At 32.8% G+C, this 22,064-nt stretch overlaps 2 protein-coding genes across 8 annotated transcripts in view; both read right to left on the bottom strand.

Annotated features, from left to right (window-relative positions):
- LOC119635547 (CUGBP Elav-like family member 2) overlaps positions 1-22,064 on the bottom strand; it is a 119,015-nt gene that overhangs the window by 28,474 nt on the left and 68,477 nt on the right. The gene's annotated exons all lie outside the window — the stretch shown is intronic.
- Positions 14,590-17,418, bottom strand: LOC119635548 (cell wall integrity sensor MID2-like). 4 transcript variants are annotated; one of them, XM_038030400.1, is made up of 3 exons: positions 16,370-16,459; positions 15,155-15,651; positions 14,590-15,076 (listed from the first exon to the last, which is right to left on the bottom strand). In XM_038030400.1, exons 1-3 carry the CDS (start codon positions 16,456-16,458, stop codon positions 14,922-14,924), a joined length of 741 nt encoding a protein of 246 aa, XP_037886328.1. In that variant the 5' UTR covers position 16,459; the 3' UTR covers positions 14,590-14,921. The 4 variants fall into 4 exon arrangements, 1 of the variants encoding a protein (XP_037886328.1); XR_005247073.1 differs by lacking the exons at positions 14,590-15,076; positions 16,370-16,459 and adding exons at positions 16,496-16,821; positions 17,193-17,418 and having other exon boundaries at positions 15,568-15,651; XR_005247074.1 differs by lacking the exons at positions 14,590-15,076; positions 16,370-16,459 and adding exons at positions 16,496-16,821; positions 16,911-17,072 and having other exon boundaries at positions 15,568-15,651.

Here is a 22,064-nt window from a genome sequence, read left to right as displayed (position 1 = left end):
AGAAATCGTAAAGGTATCTAATAATAAACAATTGGAAAGAAGTAATTAGAAGAGATGTTATAAAATTGAAGCAATCGTGCTTACCAACTCAAGAGGAAGGTAATAATAATGTCAATGACTACCCCCCAAACCTATATCTATAAGAAATTGTCCGAAATTAGAATTTTCCCTTTGGGAAATATGAATCGCCGTTTTTACTGATACCGTCATATGTTTCAAACAGGAATTCATGAATGACGAATGTGATTGCATTACGTAAAAACTCCGCAAAGCAGGAAAAGCCGTTGTTGGCTTACAAGTTTTCCGAAAAACAAGGAAGAATGACGACAGCACCGAAAATAGTTTATTAAATCATATATGTGTACTGAACTAAATAAACTATCTTAGAGGAGCGAGTAATGTACGTTTCTTTTCTTCAATATTTTTTATATCGTCTTAAATGACTTACTGCTGAATAGTCGACAAGAAGATCCAAGAAGTTTCAAATAATAGCTCGAAATCTTGTGTTTTTAAAAACTCGACTTTTCAGAGAGCGGCGTTGATAGCTCGCAAGCAAACTGTTGCTACGTTTCATGAGTTAGTCGTGATCTTATTTTCAACGCATTTCAACTCCCAGCTGATTGGTTTAAATTGCAACTGCAACTACGTAACAACATTCTCTACTACGGCCAGAGAGGTTTGTCATTCTGAGAGAGAGGCCGATTTATTTTTAAATTACAGAGAAACTACAAACACTGATTGAATTTCGTAGTTGAAAAGAAAAATGTAGTTATCCCTTAATGAAGGTATATATATATATATATACCATTATATATATATATAGCATTTTGTAAGCGTAAAAAAAAAACATCCTCCTGATTAAAAATTGGATCAAATTTTCTTTTAATATATCGCTTGGAACTTGCAATTATTTTCGGAATACACATACATGGTTGCACATCCCGAGAACAACATTCCCGCGGTCGGGATTAAGTTCATGTTTAGTTTACAAATATCTTTGTAAATAAGAATTTGGTATAAAGAAAACAAATCTTATATTCATAAAGGCCTGTTACGTGTACAAAAACAATTTTGGGCAGCGGTTGCTGGACTGAAAATGTCTTTTCCGAACATAACTATGTTCTTGCAGTTACCATCAATGCAGAACGCTAAAGAAATACATCAACTGACTTTTTGTGACAAAAATGAAATGATTTCGACTTCGACGACATTTAGCTTCAACAAAATGGTGCTACATACCATATATGAATTTCTTGGTAGAAAACTCCGATAATCGTGTAATTTCTACAAATGTCCATCCGAGCCAATCGCCTCCAAAATAATACAATGTAGCTCAATAGGACTTTTTATTTCGGGGTTATGTTGGAGGATTAATTTAACCAAGCCAATCACGACCTCTCAAAGATCTTACTTACTTACTAAGATCATTTGTGTTATTACTGAAAAAATTGCTAAAATCGATGTACCAGTCTAGAATTTTGGCTCTAGAAAGGCCTTGAAATAATATCTAATTTAAAAAAAAAAAAAAGTATTAGCCAACTTGCGTTTTCAGTTCCCCGTTGCAAATCATTTCACTTCATGAGTACATCATCATGTCATAAGCGATAGGAATGAGTTTATTAATTGAAATACTTGATTCAGTGCCACGGGTGCCGTATTTCAAAAACTTCATCTCGCTAAGCATGTAATCCGAGTCAACCGTGAAGAATTTAACATTAAACTTGATTCAATGATATTCGACACAGATGATGCTTTATGATATCTAAGCTTAATATGGTTAAAAGTAAAAACATGATAAGTAAAAGCGCTCTTAAATTAAACCAACGAAAACAAATGGAAGTGAATATGAAAATGAAGACTTAAGCATAACTTAATACATATATATATATATATATATATATTAGAAAGTGGCATTATACTCACCCTATAAAAGAATTTCTTGAATTATATGCATGGGGGATAATATAAAAAATGGAAAGGTTGATAATATTAAAAGTGCAAAAAAAAAAAACAAATCTAAAAGAGGGGAAAGCAAAATATAAAAGCGAATGGGGAAATTTTGTTAAGAAGAAATTTTTTATGCGACGTAATTCAGTAGCAGTTTAATTCTAGATTAAAACTCTACCATTAAACCCAGTGAACAAAACAGAAAAAAATATGAGAGCAAAAATGAAAGAATAAGCCAGTGACTACTGAATGAAAATAACTGAAGATATTTTCATTTTTCGTGTAAATAAAATAATAGCTATGCGGCAAGCATTTGTTGATTTCGTATAATCTTTTACTTTTCGTTTTTTATTATTCTCTCTCTTCGTTTACATTCTATCTCCTTTTGAATTATTAAAAACTGCAAGACGCGTGTAAGGGAACGAGCGTGCAGACGAATTCGTAAAGAAACTTTTTTACAAAGCTCTCTTGCTAGTAATAATCAAGGTGACCAGACTTCGGATGCGATAGCGCTACTATTGGAACACCGAGTCCGAAATGATTGCCTACATTTCGTAACATAGTCGGGAATAAAACAATTGATGTGGTTGCTGTTTACAAACGGCACATACAAGTAGTAGTCGTACTACATGGAAACTGTGAAATCATCTGATATCTGAACTCTTTTACTTAGCTAGACATTAAAAGTATTTTACAAGTTCGTGATGTTTCACCCGATAAACGTTTTTAGAATTACATATACCTCTAAAGATGTATAACAGTGCGGGTGTAAGATGACGGTATTTACGTAAATGAAAAAATTCATTGCGGTTTTGAAAATTAGCCAAAGTTTTGCAAATATTTATTATAAGTTTCAAACATAAATATGAAAATGCCTCATTAAAATCACCGGCACGCTCTGCACATTAATACGTTAAAAACCAGGCACCTTCTCTTCGACTGATTATCCAGGGTTAATATTATTCTTCAAGAAAAGGGGGTGATCCGGACATCTCGTCTTGATGTCTTGATGTATCCAAACGGCGAAACGTTTTTCGAAACTCGGCAAGAAATGCGACGACCTTGACCTTGCTCGCAATGTAGTCCTGGATTTGCTTCTTCCAACCCTTAATTGTTTCCCTTTTTCCTTTCACTTCCTTAGTGGTATAAAATCAACCACAAAAGAAAGGCCTGAAAAGTATTTGGGGTTCGGTTTTATCCCAAAATACCCTACAACAAAAAAGATCTCTATGGAAGTGAGAGCATAATAACTTTTTCCAGAAAAATTTCCCAGTTTTGGCGAAAAGAAAAAGAGACCACGAACTTTTTCTTTGATGTAAATCAGTAGCTAAAGTTGAGAACCATATTAGTGAAACAGAAAAACATTTAAAGCAGTAATTTTGTGTTATGCTGATAAAGTAATGCTTTCAACGTAAAATTAGTAAATAAATAGCATTCAGTAGCATCCGGTCTAGTAGAAGGAGAAATCGCTTTAACCCAAATTGTTTGCTTGTCGATTAAGGAAAAGCAATTTGTAAACTGTAAAGAAACTGTTAATCAGACGCAGACAAGTAACTTTTCATCCCGGAGTACACTTAGGAAACGAAAGTTGATTGAAGACCAGTTTGTCATTGCACTTCAATGGATAACTCTTGGCATGACGTGAGCTTTCGAATCGATTTTTAGCTATGCCCGCTTATTGATTGTTTTCAAAGCTTTAAAAATCGCCAAAGATCAAAAAAATTGAAACATGAAAGACATTCTTCTTATTCTTATCTTATTTACAATCAAGGGTTAAGAGAAACTGGCATCACTCAAATGCTAATCAAAGAAATTAATGTCGATTCCAAATGAGGTTTTTATCAAGCAGAATAGCAACAATTACGATTTGATAATTAGCAAAATCATGATATCATCAATAAAAAAAATTGTGCGTAGCCAAAATTTGGTCCAAGATGAGCTCCAAGAAAAGTTTATCGGAAAAAAACTTAGATCTTTCTCAAGTAAGTAAATAAATATATACGGGTTACCTATCGACGATAGTCCTTCTAATTTGTATGCGTGTATTTACTTTACTAAGTGGCGTCTGATGTAGATGTGTTAGGATAAATTTACACAGGAATATTTTATGAAAAAAAAAAAAAAAAGAATTGAAAAAACTGAAAAAGTGTTTAACATAAAGAGTTAAATTGTTTTCGAAGTAGCGGAGTAAAATAATTATGTTAAATATTTTCGTTTACCTTAATCTACTACTGCACAGGCCTAGAAGGAGGTGTCTCTAAGTTGATTGCCTGTAGAGGGCTTGTTGAGTTCATTAGCCTTAATTTCTTCTCTTATCTATAACAGCCAATGCTAATATTACAATATTTGGCAAGAATTTTCTTATTTAAATTTTAATGCAATTCATGTACAACAAAGTATACTACTATCTACGATTTTTCTTTCCTACTAGAAAACTGTGTACATGCAACTGTGTAAAGGATATATGCCAACAACCATCATCAACAACTAAAAATCTATAGATACATAGATATATACAGTACGTATGTATATAGTATCGACAATCTTTTTATATTACTTTTAAAATTTAGTACGCCAGCATATAATGGTATTGACTAGCGATTTAGTATATTTGCTATACACTCGGAATAGCAGAGGAGAGCTATTAAATAAACGCATATCAATATATGAACATGCGAACTATATATGTATACATTGCAGAATTTTGATTAGATTCTGTTGTGCACTGAGAAGCAGAGAAAAATTTTTCGCACACCACGCTACGGATTAATACAAACAGACATGAATAGCGGTCGCTGGTGCTGTATAACCGAAAACCGCAAAATTTTCAACACCCCAAACACAAACACAGTTATATCATTCACACACCTACATAATATATGTAATTCACTTAAAATCAGGTTTAACAACGCTTTTCTATATTCAATCGCTCGCTCGCTCGCGTTCGCTTGGCATATAGTTGAAGAGCGCACAAAAAAAAAAAAAAAAAAGAAACCGAAAATAATGTTGAAAAACTTTTTATGCACGCGACCTCTGCTGTGCATTATATCATACAAATGCCTATATGCTTGTACATCGGTGTACATATGTTCAAGTGTATTAATATACACATATATATGTATGAGAATATGTACGCAAAAAAAAAAAAGGAAAAAAAGGTGCATGTTTTTAGTTACAACATTTATATGAAAAAACCTGGGTTATAACACTCGCATAACCTTAGTCAGTGTCAGGCCTGAAAAGCAACCAATCCAGAAACTTTTATTGAAAATTGTTAAATGCAACCGACGGGTGCAACCGAGCATACATGTGACGTAAACACATTGGCATACAGAGGCTCCATTGAACTCTACAACACTGGCAGCGGCACAAATACAAAATCATTTCACTAACAACATTCTGCTACCGTTTTAGAAATATATATATATATATTATTTATATATAGGGGAAAGGGATTACCTCTTGCGCACGTGCACACAATTTTGTATCCTTGCAATATCAGACATTATGGCGGTTATGCATTTTTAATATATAAGAAATCTAAGAATTTTGTTTAGGTTTTAAGAAGAATCTTAGATACCCATCATCCCGGAAACCGAATTTTTCGCTTGACCTACTCAGAGCATTAACGAATTGAATATTTGGATTATGCGGAAAACTACTCGTACATGGTGTATACCAAAAGGTGATTGCCATATTACAGCAGTTGATAACAACTTTTAGGTCGTGAGAAAGAAAGACCAACAGGCAGGCATCTATCTTACGGCTTGGCCTTTCTTTAATCCTTGCATCTGCAAAGCAGAAATTCATTGGTAATCCATAATCCTGCTACCTTCTATTGTGGTAGTTATAAAAACTGAGAAAGCTAGTTGGATATGGCAGTCATCTGATAAAGAGATGGGCCTATCTTATATCACGGTAAAGTTTTTAGCTTTAGTCTGACTGTGAAGATACAAATTAGATCCATATCTCAAATTTACGAAAGCATAAAAGTAATATATATGAGACTTTACATAAAGGCTTCCATCCAAAGATGGATCATCTACGGTAAATGTATTTCGAAGAGACATGCCGCGACGTTCAATGCACACATTCAGTCGTTGCGCATACAACGATAAGAGTAGTACACCGCCAGCATTGATGGTAGCTATAAAACTTTAACGTATAGATCGATTTTCTTGTTTTTCATTTGGCAACCGTTGTAGGTTCGTTCAATATGGCTGAAATGCTTGTTATCGCGACACGCACATATTTCGATGTGTTCATGCATATTATGCATGCATGTGTAGAACAATGATTTGCATTGTTAGCAAATGTAAATAAAGATAAAATGCATTAGATTGTATTAAATAAAAAAAATTTTTTGATAGTCACCACCAACAGGAAAAAAATAGTCTATGATCATTATAACGTTTGCGACATTCAAAGAGCCAGCAAAAATACATTTTCAATGAAAATAAAAATCTCTGATTATTTACTGTCGATCGTTTGTCAATTCCTTTAGTGTTTATTCAATGCCGCAAAATTTCTCAATAGAAAGACTATTAAAAAAGCTTTGCTTCACTTCCAAACTTAGAAAAGAACGTCGATGATGCGTTCATAATCATAATAGAAATAGAAAACTAATAAAATATTAAAAAGTAAAATGCTTTAAAGAATATTCTACAGACCTTAATATGTGATGTGATGTGATGTTGATATGTGATTTGAATAGTTTTCAGTGTTAACAGCCTTGGATGTTTAAGAAGAATTCGATTATCGTCTTTAATAAACCCACACTTAAATGAGAAGCGTTATTGTCAACAGTGCATAGTTAATATTTACCTTAAGGCGTTCACACATGTCGTGCATGCTTGCAAGGTGAATATAGAATAAATGCCTATGTATAAGAACGATTACTACATATATGTATGCTTGCTTGTGCACATCTCCTTCCGGGACTAAAAACGATTCTTGCATATTTTCCTCAAAGGCAAAGCAGCAAGTCTCAGCTTTATTCTTATCTTAGAGACCGTTGCACAATAAATTTTAATCGTTTCAAAGAAATTGGTGTTCGCATGTATGCTGAAGTGGCGCAAGAGTATAACGCCACTTTAAATTTTGGATAGAGCGCCGGGTCTCTCTCTCTCTCTCTCTCTCTCTCTCTCTCTCTCTCTCTCTCTCTTTCTTTCTTTATCTTTCTTTGTTTAATTCCACTAGCGGTCAATTTCGCAAATTTGCAGAAACAGTCATAAAAAGCTTTGTTTCATCTCAGGACTATGTTTATATGGAAGTAATTCGCAAATCGGGAGATAATTAAACTCTTCGATCAAGAACTTTTCGATTTTAATAGCACACCAAACTATGGCATTCAGCTAAAATACTTTAATCGAATCAATTAAATTGAAATGTTGCACCTTTAAAACAAATTAAGGTAAAGAAAACTTTCGTACTAAGTGTTTTAAGGTAAAAAAAAGTAATATTTCCAAAAATTAATGGACGGATGTGCCAGAACGTGAAATACGCTTCTACTATTGCAATTAAATTTATGCTCACACTAAGAAGAAGAAGATACAGTTGCAGATCAAAAAGTTGTTTTAAAAAGATGAAAGTTAATCGCATAACTATAACCGTTACAAACACAAACACAAACACAATTTTGAAGAGCATTTAGGTGGTTATCGTTTGCCCATTGGTGTTATCCTTAAAAGGCATACATTATGCAATCGTGGATTGAATTGCGGGATAAGACCTCAAGACCATCAACTTTTTCCAAAAGTTGAAGCGAACCGGTAAGAAGTCTCTTCTGTTTTTAGCAGGCGACTTTATGTTGGCTCTTTGTTCGATATTCACTTTCCAAGGAAACATATTGACAGACAAAGAGCTGTAGTGCAGTTTCTAGGCATCCAATTGCCACATCTTTTTGATGGCACCTCAAGAAAAAGGTTCTTTTCCACTTTAACCGGCTGTGCACAGGCAACGTCACCACGATGTGGGTATTTTGAGAAAGTACTGTTTGAATACTTTACTTTGCTCCTGGCGCTCGTAATACCCAGATATATTTATCAGAGAAGCCCATCAAAGGTACACATATTCTCAACCAACATAAAATTCTCAGCAGCTTTACAATTACACTCACAGAAAAAAGAAAAGAAAACAAAAAATCATCTTAAAACAAAGGAAGTATGCAGAACGACTTCATTCCAGTTTCCATTCTATCGTTTGTTTGTAGATGAAAATTCTTTACCCTCTGTTCTTGACCTCATTAATTCAATGCGCATTACTCTACTAAACAGTCGCTAAACTTTTCTTAAGAAATTTGCATAACTTTGTTTCTTCTAAAAGAAGATAAGCAAATATATATCCAACTTTTTATGTGCAGCCTACACATTTAGGGCCATGTACCGGAAAATAATAAATTAAAGTTTGGAAAAACTATTTCCTAATATGCTCAATGATACTTTTAAGCAACAAACCTCTTTCACGATATTTCAAATCGCTTGAGTGGCAGCACTTACTTAAGACAAAGTTTTACCTAATGAAATGCTATAGCAGTTGTCGATTTATCTGTCATTACCATTTTTTAAATTCAATTGAAGACAAATTAACTTAAACCAAAATCTTTGGTTTTGAGGTTAAGTAAGCAAAAAGAAATAGAGAGAAATTTTCAAAGCTATTTATATATTTATATTTTAGTTATTTCAGACAGCTGATTTCAACAGCTGATTGGTTTCGCTTAATTGATATTACTTTATCTTTTAAATTTAAAAAGACGAGCCGACGATGTGCTAAAAGAGGGTGTTTAAGAAAAGAGGTTAGATAAGCGGTTGAACGAAACACCTAAACGGACTTGAGAGAGATCCGCCTTCCAGACATACTTTCCGAATCGATTAGAAGCTTGTCTGCCCATCTTTCCGTTTTGTATTCTTGAGATATTTCGATGAAATTTGGTACGCACTGGCGTGTTTCACATGAGAAGTCGTCATATCGGTAATCATGTATTATACTTAATGCTCGACAGCGACCAATTACAGTGTTTTACTTGCTTTTCAAATAAACATATTTGGGTCGTTTTTAAAATTAATAGCAGCCTCTCTCTCTATCTCTCTCTCTCTCTCTCTCTCTCTCTCTCTCTCTCTCTCTCCAAACAATTAAAGAATTTTATGTAGGAGACACTTTGTTCCCCATTTTTAAATGCATTTCGTATGCTTGCGCTTTATGCCACAACTCGCTTTATCAATATAAATAATAAAAGCCAATTATATGGCAACTTAAGTAGCAATTAAACGCGAATTACAAAAAAGGGAAAGCGAAACATTTATTTAATTTGACCTTAAATCCACAGTAGTTAAAATATTAAATCCTTTTATAAAGTACTTTCACCATTTATTGCTTACTTGCTTCTTTGTTTTTTTTTTTTTTTTTTGTTTTCCTTGCACAGTTTCAAGTCATAGACAGAGAGCCAACTATATTTGAAAGGATGGAAGGCTGACTGTAAACCCACCTACTGTGTTAAAGACGACGCCAACAAATATAATAACATAACGTGTGTGTATACACATGTATGGAGCTGCGGGTGTTTATGTCAGTCTGATAGTCAAGAACTTTCACTATGCAATGAGAGGAGACCCTATTATTATGTGGTCGGCTATATATGTATGCAAATAATTTTGTAGAGTGTGTGCCAGTAGCCCCATTTTGCGAAGAGCATTTAATTTCCTATTATTTGAAATGCAACTCGTTAGCTTAGTTTATTGTCACCATACCGTTGCCATAACGATGCAGCTGCTAAGCTGGGTACAATTTGAATGGCAGAAAACAATCTCTAAAAACCGTTGGTGTTTACGTGTAATAGTAGTAGTAATAGTAACCGTGCCACTGATAGTAGTAGCAGTAGTAGCAGTAGTAGTAGTAGTAGTAGTAGTAGTAGTAGTAGGTAGTAGTAGTATCAGTTGAGACAAACAGAAAAATACGCCAGGCGAGCCACTATGTAACATTCAACGATCATTCCAGGTAGCTACCAACAAACAATGTATTGTAAATGTTTTGTTCAAAAAAAAAAACAAAAAAAATCTGTATGCAAATAAACATAAGTATGTGTGTTAAGACATGATGACGCTGAAACCCTATTTTATGTAAATTAAAAATACGTCGAGAGATACGGATATTTAACTGCATTCATCCTATGGAAGAGATATTTAAATAAACACGTACAAAGCCACATACGTACGCGTATACAGACACAAGCAAACACTTACACCGCGGTACTAAGGCTATGTTAAATAAATATACTTACAGAAACAAACGAGCGCGAGCATACGCTTGTGTGTGTGTTTCCATACATGTACGTTTGTGTCTGCGCATATATATAGTCTTAATAAAAGTAAATGCTTTTGAGTACATATATATATATATGACTGTAAATATGTTTAGAAATCTAGTTTACGTTATTTTCATTTCGTGCTTTTCGCAATTCTCTCTCTCTCTTTCCCTTTATTCGCCGAGTGAAACCCATTGTTTGGTTGTCGTTGTTATTTGCATGCGCTGGTCGTATTTGTCCTTTACGTTTTTTTATAAACTAGCAATTTAGAAAAAACGAGAAAAAAAAAATAGCATAGAAGAAAGACGCAAGAAAGAAAGAGGCAAAAAGAATTCCCTTTAGAAAAGTGTGTCATTTAAAGTTGCGGCTAACACAGCATCTAATCCAAAAGTTATTAAAAAACTAAAGTAAATATAAAGAGAAAATAAAACGAAATGAAATGAAACCAAGTAAAGTTTCGCCTTCGAGCGCAACACTTGAATATTCATTATTACGATTTGCAATACATCTTATGTCTAAATTCAATTTATTGCTTGTCCCAAAAGTAGATCAATGCGAAGAGTTACGACAAACACTTACGTAAAGTGCTCTACTTATGCAAAGTATATATAACAACACTTGGGTTTCTTAAATTAAAAGGTTCATTGTTTAATAAATATTAAAATCGCAAGAAATCCGGTTTTGGATAACTTTATCCGCATATCGAACGAAAAAGAAGTGCGTTACATCTATTGGAAGCATAAACTAGTTTTAAGAGAGGGAGTGTATAAGTAGTACTGTGTGATGATGAATAACGCTAAGACTTTTCTATCTCAAACTAGAGAGAGCTTAGCTAGCTGTAAGCATCTGTGTAAATAATCGCACCAACATTCACAAAGAACAGTTTTTTTTGGAATTTTTGGATTTGTGGAAAACGTAACTTTTCTTGCTCACCCCTAACGGCAGTGTTAAAGCCTTACGAGCGGCGACTGATGTGGACTCTTTTGGGAATGGCCTCAAAAGAATTGACCTTTTTTCTGAAAATTGAATTCGACAATTGCCTGGGAGTTGAGACAACGCTTCGATTAATAATCTATTCATTCATTTTCTGGGACAAAATGGTGAAGTCAGCCTTGAAGAATGCTTCCATTAATCTGTTCATTTATTTTACTCTAAAGTAAATACATTTCCGACCATAAAAAAAACGGACCAAGGTAATTTGCACTTCCAAAAGTGATTGAAATGAGTTTAGAAATTTTAAAATGTTCCCTAAAGTTGCAATGTTGCATAGTAATTGATCGATCCATGCACAAGTGGAAATACTGTGGAAGCGTTTAGTTTGAATACAGAGACGTAACTAAAACATCAGTGAAATTATCGCGAAAGATATGTACTTTATGTTAAACTTGAACGAGCCCAGTGCCCTATAAGCTTAGCAACCTCTTCTGTTTTCCTTTCTCGTATAAGTTACGCAACAAAGAGAAATAGGCAAAATATTGTCATTTACTTTTTTGAAATTTATTTTTCTCTCGAAATAAATATTTATTTTACGTTATTTAAAAATGTTATTAAAAACATTTTTTTTCGTAAACATTCATTAACAGCGATAACCTATTTTTCATTTTATATTTTAAAATGCGTGCATGCATATATATATATATATATATATATATATATATATAATATATATGATGTCTCTGAACAAAATTCCTTTTTATCCGTTATGTTCAGGCTGGCATTCATTTTAATTTGATCAATTTTAATTAACTTTAACCATCGTTCGATATTAACCGTTACAGGGTAAATTATTTATAATTCTCACTCATTATATAATATTGAAAAATATCCATATACGGGCGCAAACATATCAATTCATTAATCGCATACTGCTGAACGCTATCCTGCCTCTCCATAGAAAAGTAAAAAGAAATTAAATAATAAATATAATTTAATTGATTGAGCATGATTTTAAAAATTCCTGACATTTTTAAGTTTTAAGCCGAAACTATTTATTAAATTTTTATATTCATCAATATTTATTTAAGTAATTCGCTCTCATCAAATATGCAATAATGGAGATTTAATTTATACAGTTTTTACTTACATCATCGTACCTCTCCTGCCCTATAGATAATGATAATGCTCTTTCTATTGTTTATCATCATCAAATAGTATTCATGAAAAAGATCGACATCTGCAAAGGATGGTTCTGATCACCAAATTCTTCTTGGCATAGAATTTTAAAATTGAAGAAAAATTTAACGACGTAGATAGAATATGAAGAGTAGATAGAATACCAAGAATTTCAATTGTCACTATTTACACTTTCACTCTTTTTTCACGTGAAATTTGGCGCGTCATCGATTCGTAACAATCCCAATCCCAATAACTCTTATACAGCTGCTCTGCTGCTCTTTTGTCTCATTCTTCGTTTTTCTCTTCATCTTCGTGCTGTTCTGTTCGCCTCTCTTCTATACTATTCTTTACTTTCTTCTGCTCCCGCCCTTCGACGCTTCTTATCTAGTCTTCTCTTGTCCTTTATTATATTGTCTTTCTTTCCAATCTTCTTCTTCACTATCCCCTTTTTCGCAACTTTCCTCTTATTTGTTATTCCCTAACACAACATGTTGTAGCAGTTTAAGTTAAGTTTGTTCGGTAATTCTAGTACTTAAACACACCCATCTCTTATTAAATCGACTAATTCAGAATTTGTCCGTCCGTCAAAGGAAAATTTGTGTTCAAGATATAAGTCACAATTTTTGAGATATTTTGATCAAAATATTGACATGTTTGACTTCACGCTATACAAAAAAATTGCCAAGAATATAAAATTTTACATGAAAATTGGTACACTGACATACTAGGACAGACTCTATTGAAAATAGTTTTTTTCTACCTTCTCAACTACCTACCCGCAGCATAACGGCATCTTTTGAAAAGCCATTATCTGGAGAGAAACTGCAATTTTTAAAATTATTCAACCAAGTTTGCTGTGTAATAATACTTCGATATCCTAACTAAGTATGAAAAATTGCAGCGATTTTTTAAACCCCCTCCCATGTAACCGTTCACACGAAAATTGAATCCATTTATATTATAAAATCTATAATTTTTAATGTTTCATAGTGAAAATTGGTTTATAATAAAAATTCACAAAGAAATCGACTTTTACGAATTTGGACCATGTTGGTCTACTTTTTGGACACCACTGTGTATAAGGTATCTCGAGAAATGTAAACCGTTGTTACGCTAAAAGGTCTAATTGTTAAAAGGTTAAATTTTTGTTGTCTAACATTTGTTTATGGTAGTAACTAAACATAAAATTTAAGTGAATTAAATTTGGACCACATGGGTCTATTTGTTGGGCTCGACTCCATGTCAGGTTCCTTATGAATTTTTAATATTTTACCATGAAAAGTGGTTCATAGGGAAAATTTACCACAAAAAATTATCGATAGGGAATTTGAATCACATAGATCTACTTTTTAGACCTTAGCATACATGGACTTCATCACGAAAGTATACCTTTATATGGAGAGAAAGTCGGATTTCTAGGTTTTTATGACGGAAATTGAAAAATAAGAAAATTTTTAGAAAGTGAATTAAGTTCGCTACTTGTGAATCATGTCATGTGATGTTTTGGGAATTCCCCAATATGTGCGCTCTCATCAAGCGTACGTTTTTACATGGAAACAAAGCGTCTGCTTTGGTGTATTGTAACCAAAAACGAGTGAATAACTGTTGTACTAGACGAAGCGTTGTAGAGTATCTACTGTGAAATGTCGGCTTTAAATTTTGTTACCAAATTATTGGAACGCTCCGTTCCTTGATATCCAAAAGGCCACTGTACCTGTTTACACTTGTTTAAGCAGGAGGGAGTTCTAGAAGTTATTTGAAAGTTATCTAAAAGAAAAAGTCACTTCTTTGAGCTGATAGATCAAGTAAGAGTAAGCAGAAGCCCAGCTGAGTTCATTTTAGTTGGGCTATTGTCTTTGCGGTTACTTTTCTTTTCTTTTTGGAAATAGCCCTTAACCCCTTTACTAAATGCTAAGTAAAGACGAAAACAAAAGAAAAAAAAATGTTTCGACGTCATTAGATCTTATGAAAGATGAAGATAAAAAGCAAATTTCATTTATTATTATACGAGCGAGAGTACACTTTATTATTAAATTCATTTTTGTGAGCTGCCTGATGAAGGTGATCGATTGCCTTAATTAAAGTATAAATATTTTTATTTTTACCCAATGTGTATGTTTACCGCCATAACAATAAAAAGAAAACTATTTTTCAATTTTATTCCTATAAATAAATGTTTCTAAAAAAGAGAAAAAAAATATATATATATATATATATTTTTTTTTTTTTTTTTCAAGTTACGAAAAACATCACCATTTTTAGTTAGCTCTCATGCATGTATCGTATGAACTTTATTCAGTTGCTGATGCTTGCATGTGAGTAAAGTTTTCAGGTATTTTCATTTACGCGTTATGCATCCATCAAACAGTATACACATGAACATGTAACGTTTTTATAAAGTGGCATTTTCAACGGCTAAAGATGCCTTCATTGTCGTCATCATCAGCGAGAATAAGAACGATGTGAATAATGAACAGAAATTTTATCAGCAAAGCAAATACATTTACTTAACTATCAATCACGCGCGGGTACTGAACAACGCAAAACGAACGATGAAATTTCAGTGAGCGATAAAGAGGAAGGGGAGAAGCACTTCAAAAGAATAACTGGCCGAATTAAGAAGATGAACGGTTTTTTTGCCTGTTCTTTGCAATTTGTTTTTTTTTTTTTTTTTTTTTCCTTTTAGATATCCGAGTATGAACAGGTGAAAAAGGCCTTGGAAAAGATGACCAGACATACGAGTAAATCAAACAAAGATAAGTGTATACGCATACATACATATTGGAAACATACCTGGCACCGAATACGGGGAAGGATTCGTTGATGGCAGCCAATATGCAGAGTTTATTGACGGATATGGTTTATACGAAGGTAATAATGTTAACGTAGTTGCGCCAGACGTTTTGGTTAACGTTGATAGTGACGAGGATGAAATCAATGCAGCCACCGAAGCCGCTGTAGCAGCTGACACAGCGGAAGACGAAGTAGAAACAGAAGCCAATGAGCAACTACTATTGCTGCCGTTACAATTGCTATTGCCACCACCTACACCACTGCTACTATTGCAACCGTGTTGGTTATTATGGGATAAATTCTCAATTATTGACGTTAATTGACTGTTTCTGTTGCCGACTGTATTGTTGGCTATATAACGTAGGCAACTAAGGCTGTTTAAATTGTTGGCAGTGAACGCATTAAGGACGTTCGGCGTGGCAGCGCCGAGGATAGGAATGGTCGTGTTGGTATTGCCAACACCGGCTCTGACACTTGCTATATTACCGTTGTTGCAACTATTATTTGTAAAAGCCGTCAATGCAGACGACATGGTAGACAAGTTTTTTATTAAAAAAAAAAAAAAAAACATTATTTTTTTTTTGGTTTGATTGTCATACCATTTACAACAATATAAGTGTTGTTCATATTACGTATACACGTACATATATACGTAGATAGTAATATATATATATAAATATATATTTATATATATATGTACGTATTTTTATATTGCATGTGGGCAGAGTTGGAAATATGCAAAAATATTTATCACACACAATGACGAAGCAACAAATAATAATAATGAAAATTTTATAGAGAAAGCAAACGAAAGAAGTGAAGATGAGAAAAAAAAAGCGAAATGAATATAAATATGCGTGAGTCCTTTAACTCAATTTACATAAACGCATCATTACTAACACCAACACCCACGCATATATACATATATATTCATATATTCATACATATATATGAGTTGTGTCCATGTGCTCAATGCAATGTTGGCTGGAATGTATGAAAACGAAAATTGCCTTCGCATACGTGTAACACAATTTAAATAACAACAACAATAATAATAATAATAACAACAACAACAGTGAAAACAAATGTAAATTTATACACTTTACATACAAAATATAAATATATCTATATGTAAATATATATGTTTGCGTGTGTGCACATGCGTTTAACTGTCACAAATTAAATTTACACGTTTTTTATCACATCAATTTATACCAACTTATTATGCAGCATCGTAGTAGTAGTAGTAGTAGTAGTGGTAGTGGTAGAACATTTACATTTATATCATAGTATGATGTACGCATACATACACAAAAAAAAAAAAAGACAGTAAAAATATACTTCGTTTTTGCTTTGGTTGGTTGGTTGGTTGGTTGGTCGGTTGGTTTGCTCACTCACTGATGCTGATTGCAGTTAGGCAAAAAGCTTACATACACATATGAGTAAATGTGCGTACCGTATTATATACACATGTAATATTTTGTATTTAAATATTTATTAAGTGTGTGATTGCGTTGGAAAACACTTAAAGCAACACTTTACGTTTATTTGTCATACGCATAGCGTACAATCTCTTCAACTAAACAGAGTTCCCAGTTCTGCAGGAGGCAAGCATGTAAAGTAAGTAAGGACAAGTGCAATACACAACAAACAACCAATAATTGTTTCTTAAATTAAATAAAAAAATAAAAAATAAAAAAAAAATAAAAAAAAAAATTGAGAAAAAAGAATATAGAACTTTTTCAAGTACTATTACTAGCAAAAACAAAGGATTCTGTTGATGTCGCTATTGCTTGTCTATTTTAATTTATAATCAATGAATGACACGGCAGTTAACCATAACACTTTGTTATTTAAATTTATATTATTATTATTATAATTATTATAATTTTCATAAATTTTGTTTTTTTTTTTCTTTTTTTTTTTTTTATTAAATAACTTCAATTCACATTTAATTGTTGATTAAAAAAACACGGTACACATGTATACACACATTTATATATATATATATATATATATGTTATGTATATATATATACTTATGTATAGACAAAAGTCACATTGCTAGTCATTAATTATGGTAATATATTGATTTTTATTATTGCTTTCATTATTATTATATAACATAAACAACAATTATTGCAAAGTTTGTAATAAATTTTGTTCAATTTTCCTTTTTTTTTTCAATTTTCTGGGTTTTAAACAAAAGTTTTCGACAATTAACACAACAAATAAGTTCTGAAAAAATTTCTTAAATTTTTTTTTGAAAAATTCACACTTAATGCTCCACGTCGTCGTGTCGTGTACATGTATCAATTGAATGTCTCATCTGCCATTTAATCAAATCGATTTTATGTGTGATCACTTGCCTTTATTTTGCTCATCATCAATTTGATGCCGATACTGCGGGCATATGCGCTTGCATTCATTGTATTGACAACATTTTGCACAGCATTGCCTTACATTTCATCTGATTGATAGATGATTACGATAGCTTTTGCCAATACATTAGCATCTAAAAATATCAACAAATAGTCAACAATCAGACGCGACATCACAGTTTCATTTGGTACAAGAACATAGAAAAAAAAAAAAAAAAAAAACAAAGCAAATAAAATTGCAAGCATCTCAAAAAAAAGGCTGTCATAGGTCAGGCGGTTGACTATTGCAGCGAATATGGCGGCTTTCCTTACATTTTCATGGCACACACACACATATATATATATGAATACATTTATAGTTACATACAATTTAATTTATTTTTATCCTCACTGTTCTTGTAAACACAACACACCACTAGCACCATACAGGGTCTAGTGAAGCACCCCACACATACCTCTTTAATTTTTCTTATAAAAATTCTTATAGATAGTTAAAGAATGCAAAAAAACTTCTTTTCCTTTGAAAATTTGAAAAAATGTAGAAAAGTGTAAAGCTTTCGACAATAAAAGAGGTTTTGTTTTTATATACATTTAATTGAAAAGTTCGTAGAGCAAGCATATAAAAGTGTTGCAGTTGAAATAGGAATTAAAAATTGATGCACGCCTCTCCCGTCCACTTTCAATTAATAAATAAAAATTTACAAATATATTTTACGAATGTATGTCAGTTGATGAATAGGTATCAGAACTAGACTTTTAGTTGGGCTGGAAAAAGAATCTGCACAAAGTAAGACCAACGTCTATAAGAGATCAGATACCAGCAATAGAGTTTATTGCAGGAGTATTTTGTTCCAATACCAAATATATATATTAAGCTACAACTTTCTATCCGACCTTATGTAGAAACATTCTCTGCAACGACAGATGACTAGAGAGACTTAAAGACACATACGTCAGAATTTAACGATATATTTACAAACTGTGAAGATTTCTATACTTATTCTCCGTTAATATTTTAGAATTTAAACGGACAACATTCTTCAAAATTCATCCAAAATTTCAACTTGAATAACACAGGTCAGTGTGCTGGGACTGCCTCTCTCAGGAACATGACGGTAAGTCCAAGTTATTTTATTTATTATGTAAAATCGTGTTCATTTTTAAATGCTGCGCCTATAGGAAATTCCATTCTCAACTTTTAAACTCTTCTGAACTGAAAAATCTAAGTACGAGTCCTTGAAAGATATTCCTGAACTACGAAGGTATAATGAAATGTGCTACGATTAAGCACAAGGCTAATGTTCTTAACAGCTCTCGCGCAGAATTGAAAAATAAGAATACTGAAAAGTAGCTTTTCGAATTTTCTTAAAATATTATGTTCAAAATCATATTGTACATCATCATCGGATTGAAAGTACAATAGAGTTTAATGGGTTTCGCGAACACTGGCCAATTATTATTGGGACGAGTATATAAATTTTGCTTTTTAGTGTATACAGTAGTTTTGCCCCACACAACACTTTTTCTAGAGGATATATTAAGTTTGTTGGGACATATGCAACAGCCAGAAGGGCAAGCAGGCAGACAGGCGCATCTTTTATTACGGCCCTCTTAGCTTGTCCGTTCGGCTACCCATCTGATATCTACCCATTTTGTTTTACGTTCAACCTACAGGTCGAAATTTTTCGGATACTTTCAGGAAATTTGGTGCACAGATGTATTTTGGCCCAAGGGCAAACGCCATTGCAAACGATTCGGGTCTGACAACTTTTCCGCTGCAGAAGGTTGCTAGCATTCTAAAGATACTAAAAGGCAATGTGTATGTTCACAATTTTCCTTGAAAACTTGGTCATGCGAAAATTGGTTCCAATCGGATACCATCTTTACTCAGAGTGGAAAATATTAATTTATTACCGATTCGAAGTGCTGTTTGCCTTAACCGCAATGAGAACAATTTTTTCTATTGTATATGATTAATTCTTGTTCGATCACGCCATTCCTGATTTTGAAACGACCAAACCTCCTTATTTGGGAATTCGCACATGTTCATCGGCTATTGTGAATAGAGAAAGAACAGTAAATAGCGATTATAACACGCATGCAATTCGAGTGGAAAAGAAAAATTGCCAAAAAACGGTTCTAAATGCGGAACAAAATATGCACGGGGTCGAAATTCGAATCGCAATATTTACATGCATTCATGTTTGAATTTTTGTTTACCTCTTCTCTTTCCACTGTTTCAAAAGAATGCTTTAGCCAAATACAACACAATAAAAGGATGAGCGCATTTTGAAACAACATCGAATTATTCGAGAATCGTTAAAGGGATTGCGTCACGCTTAACAGAAATCACGTCTCTGAGTAAAGTCGAATTTTGCAAAGAAAAAGAAAATATATATTGTTAACGGACACATATTATGGATAGCACAAACTTTCAAACGATATAAGTCTAAATATTTTTAAGATAAATAAAAAGAAATTTTTCATACGATATATGATAATGAATGAAAACAGTACAAAGTCAAGTCAAATGAGCGGCAAAAGACGAAAGATGTCCACAGCAAAAAAAAAAAGCGGCAAAGGTCGACTTCGATTATTATTATGGCGTCGGTAGTTGGGATGAGCACGTTATAATAGTCATTGACTATCTTGAAAAAGCATATTGAAAAAAGGATCAATAGCACACTACAAGTGCGTTTGAAAAACGAAATTGAAAGAAAAAAACGGCAAGTTATACCGGAAACTTATTGAATAATAATTGATATTAAAAAGAAAGCATAAGTCAGGCATACGGAGCGAATGAGAAAAAATTTTCATTACCGAAGCAATAACTTGAAAATGTGAAAACAAACCTCAGGTTAAGAGAGAGAATATCTTATAAGCAAATTAAAATTTTTCAATAGTGTATTTTAAGTGTAATTGCATTGTATTGCAAAGGAAAACCAACTCGCAGTTATAGTATATTTACCATTACCTAGTTTTACCTATTCTGGAAGTATTTTTGCCAATTATATCGTCATGTTATCACTCATTTATAAACGTTGCCTATTTAGTTGAAATGTGAAAAGTCAAAAAAGTTTTAAAATGCTTACTGTATTAAGAGATATGAAGCCACTTACTGTTACCTTCAAATCCATGATCAGCTAATAGCAAAAACTAAAGTGAATAATAATTAGATCGTATTACGTAGCTGGGAGGATTTTCACATTAACACCCGGTATTACTTAGATATATAGATTTAATAAAATTTCGCAATTCAATTGAATACAAACTAAATAATGTTGAGAACAAAATATGTGACAGCAAATGCATTAGTTCTACATATACATAGATCCGTAGAATACTTAGTAGTGTAATTGAATTATTTTAATTGACTTTCAAATCTATTTAACGTGTGAACGCAAAATTTTATTTATTTATTTATTTTTTTTTGTGTTTTCTTTTTTTTTTTTTCTTTTTCGTTTTCTATGATTTTCAACTTTAACAACGAAATTAAGTTAAAAATAACACACAAAAGAAAAGGAACATTGTGTATATGCGCAAAGGCCAAACACACGCTGAAGGAAAATTTTATTTAAAATAAATAAAATTATTTTCAATTTTACGAGTTTTGTTAATTGTCGTCAACAGCACACGAATGAAATGAGACAATTACATCAGATAGGATATTCTATTGAATAAAATTGCAATTAATTATATTTTCCAATCGAAAATTTTCTTTTATACGATTAATTGGGCGATATAATGTAATGCGGTTGTGTCACACAGCGCGTACTACTGATTAACACAACTAACTAACTGAGTGACGTTTTAAGTGCAACTGATATTTTACAAATTTGTGGTTGATAATAAGACTCTAGCTGCTTAGCAGCAATGCAATGCTAAATATTCTGAATGCTGTTTACGCTTCTCTAAGCACAATGCTATAATATAGATAAAAAGGTGGTAAAGTAAGGATGAGTGCAAACGTGAGACGAGGTAAAGAAAAGGGGTGCCAAACAAGGTCTAAGATATGCTGCTGACAAAGCCACACATACCGCATAAGAATGTGTTTATTAAATACGTCTCTCCATCCGTGATAATGGCATTACAGCAGCAATAATACATGAATGTGACTCGTAATGACTGCGTTTATTGTAATTGTTATTGTCTAAATAGTGTGATTCATGTATTGGGTGGGTAAGAAAGTATTTCGACATATATTATTGTCATTATTATTCTTCTGCCAGGGTCAGTGGACTTTTCTTAAAGCAGTTATTCACATACGTAGTTGAGTAGGTAAAAATCACAATCATCAAGTCAATATTCGCGGGTTCAGATCTCAATGCGATAGGGTTTACTTCGGTAGTACCTACACTGAATACTCAGTTATTAAAGGCATTTTGTGATCGATCACCTTATTTTTCTCTTTTTCATCACTTCTCTCCGGCCTTCACCCTGTTACTCGAATAGGAGACACCTGACCACAAATGACTGATAATATCGCAAAAAAAAAAAAATCTTTCAAGGAAGGAACGCTCCTCTTAAAGA

Source organism: Glossina fuscipes, unplaced genomic scaffold (genome assembly GCF_014805625.2).
Source record: "Glossina fuscipes isolate IAEA_lab_2018 unplaced genomic scaffold, Yale_Gfus_2 26, whole genome shotgun sequence".
Taxonomy (NCBI): Eukaryota; Metazoa; Arthropoda; class Insecta; order Diptera; family Glossinidae; genus Glossina; species Glossina fuscipes.
Note: the sequence above shows the minus strand (reverse complement) of the source record. Positions and strands in the feature narration are given on the sequence as shown.

Excerpts from the sequence above, each read along its gene's own strand:
- LOC119635548 (XM_038030400.1), bottom strand. The coding sequence starts at position 16,458 with ATGCGTACATCATACTATGATATAAATGTAAATGTTCTACCACTACCA. Across the intron at positions 15,652-16,369 it reads CGATGCTGCATAATAAGTTG|TTGCAACAACGGTAATATAG; the intron begins GTATAAATTGAT and ends TACAAATAATAG. Across the intron at positions 15,077-15,154 it reads TTCCCCGTATTCGGTGCCAG|GCCTTTTTCACCTGTTCATA; the intron begins GTATGTTTCCAA and ends ATCTTTTCCAAG.